Source organism: Pezoporus wallicus, unplaced genomic scaffold, assembly GCF_028554395.1.
Source record: "Pezoporus wallicus isolate ANWC-B61680 ecotype Strahan unplaced genomic scaffold, APGP_CSIRO_Pwel_v1 contig_9450, whole genome shotgun sequence".
Taxonomy (NCBI): Eukaryota; Metazoa; Chordata; class Aves; order Psittaciformes; family Psittacidae; genus Pezoporus; species Pezoporus wallicus.
Genome location: NW_026637444.1, coordinates 178347 through 191325, shown reverse-complemented (window position 1 = coordinate 191325; position 12979 = coordinate 178347). Strand labels below are relative to the sequence as shown.

The following is a 12979-nucleotide window of genomic DNA, read 5'->3' as shown; positions in this document are numbered from 1 at the left end:
ACGGAGCTCTAGGGACGGGCCCCGCGGTGACTCCCACGGTGCTCCGGGCTGGGGCAGCCTGGGGGCACGCGGGGAACCAGCCGCTCCCCATGACCCGCTCCCGGCGGAGGCGATGCTCGTTCCCGAGCGCCTGTCCCGCACACCCCATCCCCAGGCCCGGTCCGGACGAGCCGCCGGTAGCACCGAGGCAGGAGGAGCCGCGGCGGGGGTCGAGCCGCGCTGCTCGGTGCTGCGGGGACGTGCTTGGTGCACACAGCGGGTGCCGGTGGTGGTGGCGGACACGGTGTCGGGGCAGGGCCCGCGGTCGGCCCTCAACAGCTTCCTCAGCACCGTCACCTGGGGCCGCGCCGGCGCCGGCGGTGAGCACCGCGGAACCGGGGCTTGTGAGAACCGGGGATCGAGAAGCGGCTGAGCCCCCCCCTTCTCTTGCAGGCGAGTGGCAGTGGGTAAGTGACCGCCCGTCCCTTCGCCCGCCGTGCCCCGGTGCCCTCAGCTACTACAGCCGCCACGGCCGGGACCCCGCGTTCACGGAGAGGGGCTCGGGCCGGCGCTTCCGCAGCCTCCACGCCCGCCACCTGCAGCTGCTGGAGTGGCCGGGCCGGCCGCACGAGGTGCTCTCGGTGCAGGGGGACCCCAGCAAGCGCTACCACCTCCTGCTCCCCGCCTTCCTCCGCCTGCTGGATGCCCTGCACCGGGACGGGCGGGCCTTCGCTGTCATCTTCAGGACGTTCGGCACTGACCTGCCCCGCGCCCTCCGCGCTGTCAGCTGTGCCCTGGAGGGGCAGCACCCCCAGTTCCCTGCGCTGCGGGACGTGGCGGTGAGTGGTACCCCAGGGCTGGTGAGGGATCCCTGTGCTGGGATGCTCTGCTGACACTTGGCTGGCTTTGCTGTTTAAAACACCAGGGAGGGGACGCAGCAGCTTCTTGAGATGGAGCTGTTAGCAGCAGGAAGCACGTGTGTGTATGGATCCTGCTGAGAAAGGTCTCCTCTTGGGGTATCCCAAGTTGGATAGAGCATCCCTTCTCTTGGAGAGGTAGGCTGCTGCAGTGGAGCTGATCACAGCCATGCTCTCCCCCTGGCAGCACACCAGCAGGAATGCTGGGAGCAAGCTTGGGAAGCTGCCTCAGTTGTTCATTGGAGTATTCTTAGGGAATAGAGATTGAAACATGGGCAGTGTGCAGCAAGATCATTCCCTCCCATCCCAAGGGAGACAAGTTTTGGTTGGGGGGTTCCACACTTCCTGTTGTTTTGTCCCCAGCAGCATCCTCCCATGCTGTGCTGGTGGAGAGCCTCCAATGCACCAACCAACCTGTCTGCTTTGGCAACCTTTCCTCTCCCACTCTCTGTGGTCCTGCAGCTCCCTGTGGACCTCACCCCTGGGCAGATACGCTGCAGCAAGCGGGAGGTGGTGCTGACAAGGGGAACAGAGCGCCTGACTACCCGGGAGGATGCAAGAAAGCTTTACAACTACTTCAGCTCCTTTGAGGGAATTGGCGGCTTCCAAGACCACTTTGACTGGTGAGAAACAGGGCACTAAGGTTTCTTCTCTCCTGTGATTCTCGGGGCTTCTCCTGCTCTGGGATAGCTCTGAGTTTTGAGGTCTTTACACCTTGTGGGCCCTATCACTTGTATGCTCCCTGCTTTGCCTGTTGGCAGCCTGATGGGGCTCTCATAATCTTGCCTCAGGCCTCAGTTTACCTCCTGCTTTTCTCCAAACACACCCTGATTTGTCACCTCACTGCAAAATGTCCCTTTCCCAGGAAGCAGGAGCAGGCAGAGGGACAGGATGGTCTCTATTGTTGTACCTGACCTGCCTTTACCAGGTTCCCCTCTCCCTCCCTGACTGCTCCTTGTCCTGCTCGCTGTTTCAGGTGGGCCAAAAATCAGTTCTCCTCCCAGGGTGGGAAACCCCTATGGATTGACCCCCATGATCCCAGCGTTCACCACATCTTCATCGATGACAACATCCGGCTGGACGATGCCGACACCATTGTTAATCCCCAGGTAGGGCTGAAGGTCCCTCCAGTGCCTCCTGCCTGCGCTGAGGGGTGTCCCGGTGAGCCTGAACCCCTGTTTCCATCCGGAAGGTGACAGTGCTGGTGGGGAATGGAAGGGGGAATGCTCAGCAGCATTTGTCAGGCAGCAGGGAGAGGTGAGGAATGGGATGCTCATCAGATATTCTGGAGAGTCAGCCTTGTTCAGCCTGGAGAAGAGAAGGCTCCTTAAGGGGAGACCTTAGAGCAGCTCCAACTGCCTAAAGGGGCTACAAGAAACCTGGAGAGGGGCTTTGGACAAGGGCCTGTAGGGACAGACCAAGGGGAATGGCTTTAACCTGACAGAGGGGAGATTTAGATGAGCTCTTAGGCAGAAGCTCTTCCCAGTGAGGGTGCTGAGGCGCTGGCACAGGGTGACCAGAGAAGCTGTGGCTGCCCCATCCCTGGCAGTGTTCAAGGCCAGGTTGGACACAGGGGCTTGAAGCAAGCTGCTCTAGTGGAAAGTGTTCCTGCCCGTGGCAGAGGGTTGGAACTGGATGAGCTTTAAGGTCTCTTCCAACACAAACCAGTCCGTCATTCTGTGATTCCACAAAAGCTCTCCCAGCTCATGGATCTGTAGCTGGTGGCAGGAGCTGTCACTGCCTGGGGCAGCCCTGTTGGGAACAGGCTTTGGTCTGTGCTGTACCTGTTTCCAGAGAATTACTGCGGGTGGCTCTGCTGCAAGTCTGAGGCCCCTGTACACAGCAGCATGTCTGCAATGGCTGAGCATAGCTCACACAGCTCCACTTGCAGCATTCCAGCCTCAGGCTGATTCCCTGATCAAGGACTTCCTGCTTTCACCATCTGCAGCTAGCACAGCAGGTCAGTGAGGCTGCTCAGCTTGTCTCAGAGCAGCCATGCAGCCATCACAGGGCTCCCCTCGCACCAGATCAGACAGGTAGGATGAAGCTGCGGTGGCAGCAGACCTTGCTGGGTCTGGGGGACACCCAAGGCCTTTGCAGCCAGGATTGGCAGGTTGGACACCAGCTTCCCCTTATCACCAGCTCTTCAGGGCTGTCCCTGTGTCAGTGACGGTGACAGAGCAACACTGGGAGGAAATAGATTGTCAGGTGGCCTTAGGGAGAGCCATGGTAAAGATCAGAAGGTGAATTCCAGTGCAAGAGATCAAAGAAAGAGCTGTGGGTAGAGCTTCTCCTGGGGTCGGCTGCTCCACAAGAGCTGTTTTCTTCCAGCTGCGTGGTGTGGTCTGTTCCATAGGGAAGCACAGCCCTGGCACTGCTGCCCATGGAGGGTGCAGGTGCCTCTGTGAGCTGCTGTCTCCCATTGCAGGTGTTCTCGGAGCGGGGCAGCCACAGCCCCCGGCGCGTTCCCACCTCAGAGCTGTACGACGTTTGCCTGGTGCAGACCGACCTGCTGCAGGCCATTGCTGACCAGGACTATTTCCTGCGCTGCGTGAGGAGGTGCGAGGAGAACTACGACCGTTACCTGGCCTGCAGGGAGGAGGACACCCAGAGCCAGCAGTGGGATGGACGGTGATGCCTCCTCAAAGGGGCGAGGGGCTCTGGACTTGGAACACCACCTGCTTCCTGCTGGGCATAGGCAAAGTGTGGAGCTGGGCTCTTCAAGCTCTCCCCATTCCCGTGTGTGATGTACCCGCATCTTCCTACCAGAAGCCTCCATGCCTGAGCACGAGCATCCTGGGAGCTTGTGTGATGGGATCCCTGGAGGAAACGCCTCTCCTTTCCTTGGCAGGGCCATCCCACCATGGGTGCAACACAGACATCCATGCAGCATTCACACCTCTATTTCCACTGCTGCGCCTGTGCCTGGTGCGGGGTGGTGTTGCCATCAGCACACCCGAGTGCTGTGGTGTCCTCCCCAGCAGAGCCATCCAGGCCCTGTCCCTTCTGCTTGTTTTTAAAGCAAACCTTTTTAGCTCGTTACTGGTGTGAGTTTCCTGCCTGGCCTCAGCTGTGCCTGTGCTTGTGGGTGGGAAGTGCCTTTCCTGGTGTCTTCATTCACGGGGCTCAGTCGAGTAGAGACAAAAGTGACCATAGAGGGTTTGGGCCCTTCCTGATGCCACGGAGACCCCAGTAAGGACGTGCTCAGAGTGGGACCAAGCTCATGCTCCATCCCTGGAGGTGGTGGCAGGCAGAGGATCCTCTTCAGGAGGGGACGGCGACTCCGTGAGCCCGGTGCTGGGGTGGCCCCGGCCGGCACCGCGGGGTGTCTGCGGCTCCTCAGGCGCACGGCAGAGCGGCAGCACCCCGGGAGGGTCGGGAGGCGGCGGGGGGGGCCGGGGCGGGCGCGGCACCGCCTCCACCGGCAGCGGGCGGGAGCGGAGCGGGCGGCGGCGCGGAGCGGCTCGGAGCGGAGCGGCGGGGAGAGCAGCGGAGCGGGCAGGAGGTGAGAGTGGCCGCGGTCCCTGACCCGCTCCCGGCGGCGGGCACGGGGGTGCGACGGGAGCCGCGGACAGCAGCCGTCCGGTGGGTGCGGGATGCGCAGCGGGAGCGGGAGGGTCGGGGGATCCGGGCTGTGCAGCGGGAGCCCCGCGGAGCCGGAGCACTGGGGGATAAGGGCCATGCACAGGGAGCCCCGGGGAGCAGGAGCTCCGGTGGGTGCAGGCTGTGCACCGGGAACCCCGGGGAGATGGAGACCGCGGTGCAGGAGCCTCGGGGAGCAGGAGCCCCGGTGGGTGCAGGCTGTGCACTGGAGCACTGTGCACTGGGGAGATGGAGATCGGGATTCAGGAACCTGAGAGAGCAGGGGCTCAGGGAATGGGAGCCCTGGTTAGTGCAGGCAGGGAGCCTCGGGGAGCTGTGAGGCGCGGGAGCCTCGGTGGTTGCAGGGAGGGAACCTCGAGAAGCAGGAGACTCGGTGGGTGCAGGCAGGCATCTCAGGGGAGACATGGTGGGTGCAGGTAGGGAGCTCTAGGGAGCAGGAGCCAAAAGGGGACAGGCAGGGAGCCCCAGGGTGCAGGAGCCCAGAGGTGACAAGCAAGGAGCCCCAAGAAGCATGGATCTGTCACATCACCGGTGGAGCTGTCTCACCGGGGCTGGGGGGATCCGTGGGTGGCTGTGTGCTGACTTGGGTGCTCTCCCCACAGGAGCAGGGTGGGCAGACCCGGGCCAGGGCTAAGCCGGGCCGGATGGGCGGCACGGCAAGGCCAGGGCCTGGGGACCCCCGGTGCGGCTGATCCGGCCCATGGCGGCGGGCGCGGGCGCCTTTGCGTGGGCCACGTTCCCCTCCATGCCCACCCGGCGTGTGTACTGCAGCGCAGCGCACCGCGACGGGCAGCTCTTCGTGCTGGGCGGCTGCGGCGGCAGTGGCAGGGCCCTGGGCACTGCTGAGCTGCTTGACCTGACCGCACAGCGCTGGACCACGCTCCCACCACTGCCCACGCCAAGGGCTGGTGCTGCTGCCCTCGCCCTGGGCAAGCAGATCCTGGTGGTGGGTGGTGTGGATGCGGCGCAGAGCCCCCTCGCCTCCGTTGAGGGCTACCACGTGGATGAGGGCAAGTGGGAGAAGAAGGCGGCGCTGGCGCAGCCCTCCATGGGCATCTCAGCTGTGCAGAGAGGTGAGGGATGGGGCTCGGATACAGCTGTCTGGAGAGGTGGGGATGCAGGCGTCAGGGATGCTCGGGTACGATTTGGATCCTGCTGCTGCTTGGGGTGCACTACAAGGCTTTCACCCAGCAATAAACTTGCCACTTAATGGCAGGGTTATGCTCCTGCCTCGGCTGCCCTGGTGCAGGAGGTGATGTGGAGCATCTCCAGCCATAGGAGCCTGCCCCAGCTGCACTGGCTGGGGAGCAGGCCAAGCACCCTGCTTCAGCCTGGCTCAGTGTTCTGTGCATTGCACACACTGTGAATCCTGCCTAAACTTTGCTGAGCACAGCCTGGGAGCCGGGGTTGGTGTTCATATGCAGTGCTCATGTCTGCTCCCTGGCTGGGGATGCTGTGAGCAGGGTGGGCAGGGCAGAGGGGACGGCGGGGCAGCAGTGGGCTGTGGAGCAGGATTTGGCAGCATGGCTGTGTTGCCATGGTGTCTCCAGGGAGATGGTACTGCCGAGAATAATTAGAGCCGATGGCCTTGTGCTCTGCTCTTCTCTGATGGATGGGGCACAGAGAGGAGCAGGAGGGTCCCAGTGGGGTCAGGGCATTGCTGGGGTCAGGTCTGACTGCACTCACTGTTTCCTGGCCACCCCAAAGCAGCAGCCAGCCATGGCGCACAGCAGCACCCATGCTGCCTGCACCGGAGGGCACAGGGGGGCACACAGCCCCATGGTGCTGCCTATAGCCCTGCACCCTGTCACCTCTTTTGCAGATGGGACCATCTACGCCTTGGGGGGAATGGGGGCAGACACCTCTCCCCAGGCACTGGTCCGAGTCTATGAGCCGGCGAAGGACCACTGGCAGCCCCTGCCCTCCATGCCCACCCCTTGCTACGGGGCCTCCGCCTTCCTGCAGGGCAACAAGATCTTTGTTCTGGGTAGGTGTCCCCCGTGTCCCTCCACTGCCTCCCTGGAGCAGGGGGTGACCTGGTGCACCCCAGGGTGCCTCTGTGCTGCCCTCCCATCCCTGCACTGCATCCAGTGGTCCCATCCTGCTCAATGGTGCCAGCTCGGGGCAGTGGCAGCAGCATCTGTGCGCAGGGGGCCGGCAGGGCAAGCTGCCTGTCACTGCCTTCGAGGCCTTCGACCTGGAGACGAGGAGCTGGACGCGGTACCCCAGTGTGCCGAGCCGCCGTGCCTTTGCTGCCTGTGCCATGGCCGATGGCGTCGTCTTCAGCCTGGGCGGGCTGCAGCAGCCGGGGCCACACAACTTCTATTCCCGTCCACACTTTGTCAACACCGTGGAAGTGTTTGATCCTGCGCAGGGTGAGCTGGGTGGGGGAATCCCTGTGGTTCTGGGTGCCTCCATGCGTCTTGGTGAGGGGTGTCCATGCCCAAGGGATGTGGTTCATTGGGGATTTGAGCATCAGCCTCTGCATCCATAAAGAGTTGTACCCTGTGCTCCCTGATCCAGGGGTGTCCTGGCGTCGGTGTGCAGAGAGGAGCCCCAGTGGGTGATGCTCACACCCTCTCGCCCTCAGGTGCATGGAGCAAGCCGAGCCGTGGTATCCGCATGAGGGAGAAGAGAGCCGACTTCGTGGCTGGCTGCCTGGGAGGAAGAGTGGTGGCTGTGGGTGGCCTCGGTAATGCCAGGCACAGGCGCGTGGCCATGTTCCCATCCCTGCCCTTTGTGGCACATCGGTTACCTTCATGGGCAGGTTGGCTGTGCATACCATGGGGGTATTGCAACACCCTCTGCATCATGTCCCTCCTGTGCCCCCCAGTGCTGGGTGCTGCTACACAGTCTGCCTGCACTGAGCTGATGGCCCTGCTCGTGTGCAGCTTACCATGCTCACACAGCTCATACCAGCTCAGCCCCACTGCACAGGGCTGCAGCACTGCATCCCTCTCCTGAGAGCTGGGGAAAGGTTAGTGCTGTCAGTCAGCAGCAGGGTGCAGCAAGAGGGAGCCTGGTGCCAGCCACAGCATCCCCACTGAGCGCTGCCAGACCCATCCAGAGCCGGACCTCCTGCTGCAGGGGCAGGAGGAGGTGATGGGGAAGACAAGTGGTGCTGGCTGGATCCCTGCGGCATGGCATTGCTCTGAGCACTGCCATAGCAGGAGCTGCCCTCCCTTATCCCCCGGTGCAGAGCCAGCAGTACAGCATCGTTGCCAGCAGCAATCCTGTTGGAAATGCTGCTAATCCTCTTGTGCCCTTGCTAATTGCCTTTGGAATCACAGAGCCCACACAGCCCAGGTCTCAGGGGCTCTGCCTGAGGCATCAAGAGGCATGTGAAGGACGAAAGGCAGAGCCAGAGGTGCAGGTTATGACTGTGGGGCGCTGATGCCATTCTGTGTTCCGCAGGGAACCAGTCCTGCCCGCTGGACTCGGTGGAAGGGTTCAGCCCCTCGCAGAAGAAGTGGGAGCCACTGCCACCCATGCCCACGGGCCGCTGCTCCTGCTCCAGCTGCCCGGCGCCCAGCCTGCTCTTCGTCATCGGTGGGGTGGCTCAGGGCCCCAGTGGGGCCGTCGAGGCTCTGTGCCTGCGCGAGGCACCCTGAGCTGGGCCCTGGGAACCAGCCCTGGCCGAGCACCAAGTGCCTGAAGATGGGGACAGGGTGTGTACCGGTGCGTGTGAGTGACCTGGCTCCGGAGTGTCATCGTCCCATGGCACCGGGCACCAGAGCAGCCGTGGTGTCTCTCTGTGCCATGGAATCACCTCTGGGCTCCTGCAGTGCTGTGGCAATGGAGCCTGGGGTTAACGCCTGCCTAGTGGGAGGGCTGTGGCTGGTGGCACAGAGGGAGCAGCAGTGGTAGGACGGTTGCTGGTCATGCTGCCCCCGTCCGTGCCGCGGCATGTCCTTGCCGTGTGTGTAGCAGTAAGTGCTGTGTCGTCATAGACCCAGTCGATGTCTCATGTAGCACAGAGGTGCCCTGTAGCTCAGTGCCTAGGAGGTGATGTAGCACCTCAAATAAATGAAACACGTGGAGTTTTACCCTGCTGGAGTCGTGTCGTCCTGGGTATCCTGCTGCAGGCAGGGATATGTTGCAGTCTGTCAGGGAAGCATCCTCCAAAGGGACCCTGTGCTGTGCGGCAGGGATGGCTCTTGCTCTTTTCCGCACTGCCAGGGTGAGTGGAGCAATGTGATGCAGGGATCCAGCCCTCCTTTTGGAAAGCAAGAGCTGAGCAATGTCTGTACTGCCTTGGTACAGCGTTGCTCCTGCTTGGCCTCTCCTGTGGGTGAAGGGGCTGCAGGGGGTGAAGGCAACAGCAGGAGAAAGGCTTTGTCAGAGGGAGCAAGGCTGCAAGAGAGAGCAGGGAATGGTGAGGGCTGCCAGGATGATGAGAAATAAGATGAGATGCTGAATGATGACAGGGCTCTTGAATCCCATCCAGCATCACAGCCCTGTCCCAAAGGAGACAGGGAGAGCTGATCCAGCTGTGTCCAGCTCGCCTGGAACGCTGCATCTCCTGCTTCCGGCATCAGGAAGGGAAAGTAAGCTCTGTACCAGTGGTGTCTGTGGTTGATATTTGGGCGTGCACAGTGAGGCCAATGGCGGGTGCCCCCCAGTTTGCAAGTGCTTTCCTGAACCTTGTTGGTTTTGGCTCCACGCAGAGAGGGATTCGATCTTTCACTGATAGAACATTAGAAAGATCTCACAGGTCTGAGTAAATACCAAGTGTGGATGCCTGACCTTTTGGAGAAGACATCTGGTGTGATCCTGAAGAGGCTAGCAGGGCCAGAGGGACGGGAGGCTGAATCCCAGTGTGGTGTGGCACATCCAGCACACTTGCCACAGAAAAATGGACTCAGAGATCAATGGGATCAGACCAAAGCCCTTTAGTACAAAGCATTTATCCTTTGTATACTGTTGTCTGCCTCTGCTTACAATGGCTTGCTATATTATAATTGGATACCTATTCTTGTAACACACAACAACTACGGCTACATATACAATAGCTTAGTATATTATGCTTGGATACGTATTCTTGCAGCACACAGCAACTAGTATACAATTCATCGAATAAGCATATAGGAACTTAACCTTTAAAACTTGCTAACAGTTCACTACTTTGTATCTTAGCACATTCATTTTTCTTCTTACCTTGCTTGCACTGTTACTTTTGCTTCTTTACCCACATCCTCCTTCATTCTTGGTTCATGTTGAACTCCACGTAGGCACTTGCTGACTTGGGAACGTGGCCATCCTTCGCTAAAAATCCATCCACACACACTGCTGGGGCAGGCTGTGACATGTGAGGGGAAAGTCAGAAAGGATTCAGAGAAGAGCATCCACAAGATGGTTTTGGTGTTGTTGCCCCATCATCTCTGCTGCCCACCCAAGGGCAGTAATCACCAGGTCAGTCCCAGTGTGTTGCATGGCCTTTTGCCAGCATTCTGGGAAGAACATCCTGGGATACCTGGACTGACAGTACCTCAGCTGAAGCCATCCTTGCATCCGCCTCTGGAGTTGCCATAGAAACCACCGCCGTGCCAGAGCCAGCATCAACAAGGAGCCCCGAATTAGTGATTGAGCCGTACTCACAGCAGGATGTGCCGGCAGACGGAGGTCAGTAGCTCACTCTGTGCCAGGGGCCGGACAGGGGGACCCCTCCTCTAAACATGATTTGTCTCCAGCCCTCGCCTATGAACACTGCAGCAGAACCCCATTTTCACAGTGTACCCTGACCTGTCCTCAGCCCTGCTCGGCTCTTCCTTCCTGGGGTCCTGGGAGGTGACAGACCCCATGGTGCCACCTCGGTACCTCTCTCCTCAGCATGCCAGCCCTTTCCAGAAGCCACCGAGGCACATAACTTCAGTCCCACCAAAACTTTCATCATGGGGGATCCTGAATCACAGAGCTGTGTGGAAATGCTGACCTGATTAATAAGCTTTTCCCACAGGAGCATTGCACAGACGGGATAAATCAGACGCTGAGTCACCACCAAACTGACACCCCTGCATGCCAACTTCACTGCTTGCCCTGCTGCTCACCGGGTGCTCGGGGCTGCTTTATCCAAATCCAAGGCACTGATGGGTGTAAAGAGCTGGGAGATGCTGGAGGGGGTATCTGCGGCTTGAGAGCCTCTTGCCATTGGGTGTTTCCAGTTGATGGTCCCTACCCCGCAAGGGGTTTATCCCTTTCTCAGCAGCCTCTTGCCTCGTGCACATGATTGCCTGGCACATTGAGCCATGGCAGTGCTGTTTGGCTGAACAGAAATCCATGACTTCTCCTAAAAGTGGATTTCTCCTTCTTTTCTACTTCCACTTTTGGACACAGGACCAGGATCCCATCCAAATGAGGGGAAAAGAGCAACCAGGATCATGGCCAAGGACATCTTGGGATGGATGGAGCAATCTTCAGGCAAAGAAATGATGTTTCTGACCACCCTTGGACACTGACACGTTATTAACTGAATTGCTCCTGTGAATTTCTAATGAAATGCATTACAAAGAGAAAAAGAATTGAGGAGCACAGCCCATATATTGCTGCCTATCTCTTGGCAGCTTCTGCTAATTCTTCCTAAATGAAAGGCTTCAGGTATCTGGCCACACTCCCTAGCAGTAGCAGCACAGTCTGTTACTTCAGATATAAGGAGAGCCACGAGCCAGCGCCTGGCAACATGGCTAATCTCCCCGGAGCGTGTTATGGATGGGGGGACTGGCACTGGAGGTAGCTGTCAGACCTATAATTAAACCAATGTGTTTCCTCATAGGAATGTCTTTCCATTGTCAGCAGAACTACACAAACCTCATTTATCATACTCCACAAACCAGGAAGCTCCTGCCACACCAGAAATAGGAATAGCTCGGTGTAATAGCCTAAAATAAGGTGCTGAGCCTTATCGCTGGTGTGCAAAGCACCAGCAAATCCTTTTCTAAGGGCAGTGGAAGTACTGTAAACAGCCACAGGGCACTACGGTCTCTTCTGAAGGGAGTTCTGGGCCAACTTTCCAATTAGGAGCAATAAAATGGTGGCAAACAGCCATTTACGATGCAGTGCTCTATAGGTCCTGGGTGCACAGCAAGAGCCTTGGCAGCAGCACCGGCAGCAGTTCAGGAGCAGAACAAGGGTCTGTTTACTCAAGAAGCACAATAAACATCAATGTTCCCATCAGCACAGCTCCCTGGGGGCGCATTCGCCTTCCAGCCCACGGCTGCCTTGGACAACCTGGCCGTTATCCATTCCCTGAAGCAGAGACAAGATCCAGGCTGTGATTCCCTGCTCCGGTCTTAACAAACCAACCTGTTAGAGGTGCGTCGTGCAGCTGAGAGTTAACAAGCCGCTGGGATAAATCCCAGCTCTTTATAGCAGCCTTCGCGCTGCAGCGACAAGCAAAACCAATGCAGCCAAGTCACTCCGAGAAGTTTGTTATGGGTAAAGGTCCAGAATGATTTGATTTTTTTGGTGGTAAAAGCTTTATTCCTGCAGGATTTGATGGGGAAACCAGATACATACATCAAGAAAGCCATTATTTTGACACCTCTGAGCTCCAGGCTCCCTTTAATACTAAAGCCAAAGGAGCATAAAGGGGAATGTGAGTAGTCCTTCAATCTACCCATGAATTTATATCAACATTATTTCTATATACTCTACTTCATAAGGTGCTGTATTAGAACCAGCAACCAAGCATTTCATCTAGTTTTGGGACTGTTTTGAACTAAAGGATTAAAAAAGCAGGCAAGTAAACATGCCCGTTTTCCATTCCTGAAGATGTAGGATACAAGAGCACAAGGGAAAGATTCCATATTTGAGAAACTTTCTCCACAGAGTGTTTAGAGGATGGGTTATTTCTGTCATACTTCTAATGGATGAAATTAAATCATTCTGTCTCTCTAAGAGGTGCTTACATGAGAGACCACACAAGCCTCTGGATGTGAAGTAAATGAGCTCCATGGCCACCAGGCTGAAGTACCTAAAGGGGTTACAGGAAACCTGGAGAGGGGCTTTGGACAAGGGCCTGTAGGGACAGGCCAAGGGGAATGGCTTTAACCTGCCAGAGGGGAGACTGAGATGAGCTCTTAGGCAGAAGCTCTTCCCTGTGAGGGTGCTGAGGTGCTGGCACAGGGTGCCCAGAGAAGCTGTGGCTGCCCCATCCCTGGCAGTGTTCAAGGCCAGGTTGGACACAGGGGCGTGGAGCAAGCTGCTCCAGTGGAAGGGGTCCCTGCCCATGGCAGGGGTTGGAGCTGGAGGAGCTTTAAGGTCCCTCCCAACCCAAACCATTCCATGCTCCCATGGGAGCGTACCTCAGTGCATCAGGCTCCGCTCCTCCTCTTCCTCCCCTTGCCCAGCGATGTCCCCGTGAGCGAGCTCCCAAGCAGAGGGAAGGGTCTGGCTGTGTGCCCGCCATGAGTGACCTGGGGAGAGATCAGAGCTGGGAATAAGCTGGATCCACAGCCCCGGGGTGAGATCCATGGACCCCAGCC

At 58.6% G+C, this 12979-nt stretch overlaps 2 protein-coding genes across 3 annotated transcripts; both read left to right on the top strand.

Moving 5' to 3' along the window:
- Nucleotides 1–112: 112 nt before the first annotated feature.
- On the top strand, nucleotides 113–3938 carry LOC130597231 (uncharacterized). The gene is made up of 5 exons (XM_057405573.1): nucleotides 113–359; nucleotides 433–818; nucleotides 1359–1519; nucleotides 1873–2005; nucleotides 3325–3938. Exons 1-5 carry the CDS (start codon nucleotides 113–115, stop codon nucleotides 3529–3531), a joined length of 1134 nt encoding a protein of 377 aa, XP_057261556.1. The 3' UTR covers nucleotides 3532–3938.
- Nucleotides 3939–4457: 519 nt separating this feature from the next.
- KLHDC8B (kelch domain containing 8B) lies at nucleotides 4458–8184 on the top strand. Of its 2 annotated transcripts, none has more exons than XM_057405550.1 (6): nucleotides 4458–4481; nucleotides 5102–5572; nucleotides 6322–6486; nucleotides 6650–6874; nucleotides 7090–7191; nucleotides 7914–8184. In XM_057405550.1, exons 2-6 carry the CDS (start codon nucleotides 5200–5202, stop codon nucleotides 8108–8110), a joined length of 1062 nt encoding a protein of 353 aa, XP_057261533.1. In that variant the 5' UTR covers nucleotides 4458–4481; nucleotides 5102–5199; the 3' UTR covers nucleotides 8111–8184. The 2 variants fall into 2 exon arrangements, with proteins under 2 accessions (XP_057261533.1, XP_057261532.1); XM_057405549.1 differs by having other exon boundaries at nucleotides 7090–7266.
- The last annotated feature ends 4795 nt before the right edge of the window (nucleotides 8185–12979 follow it).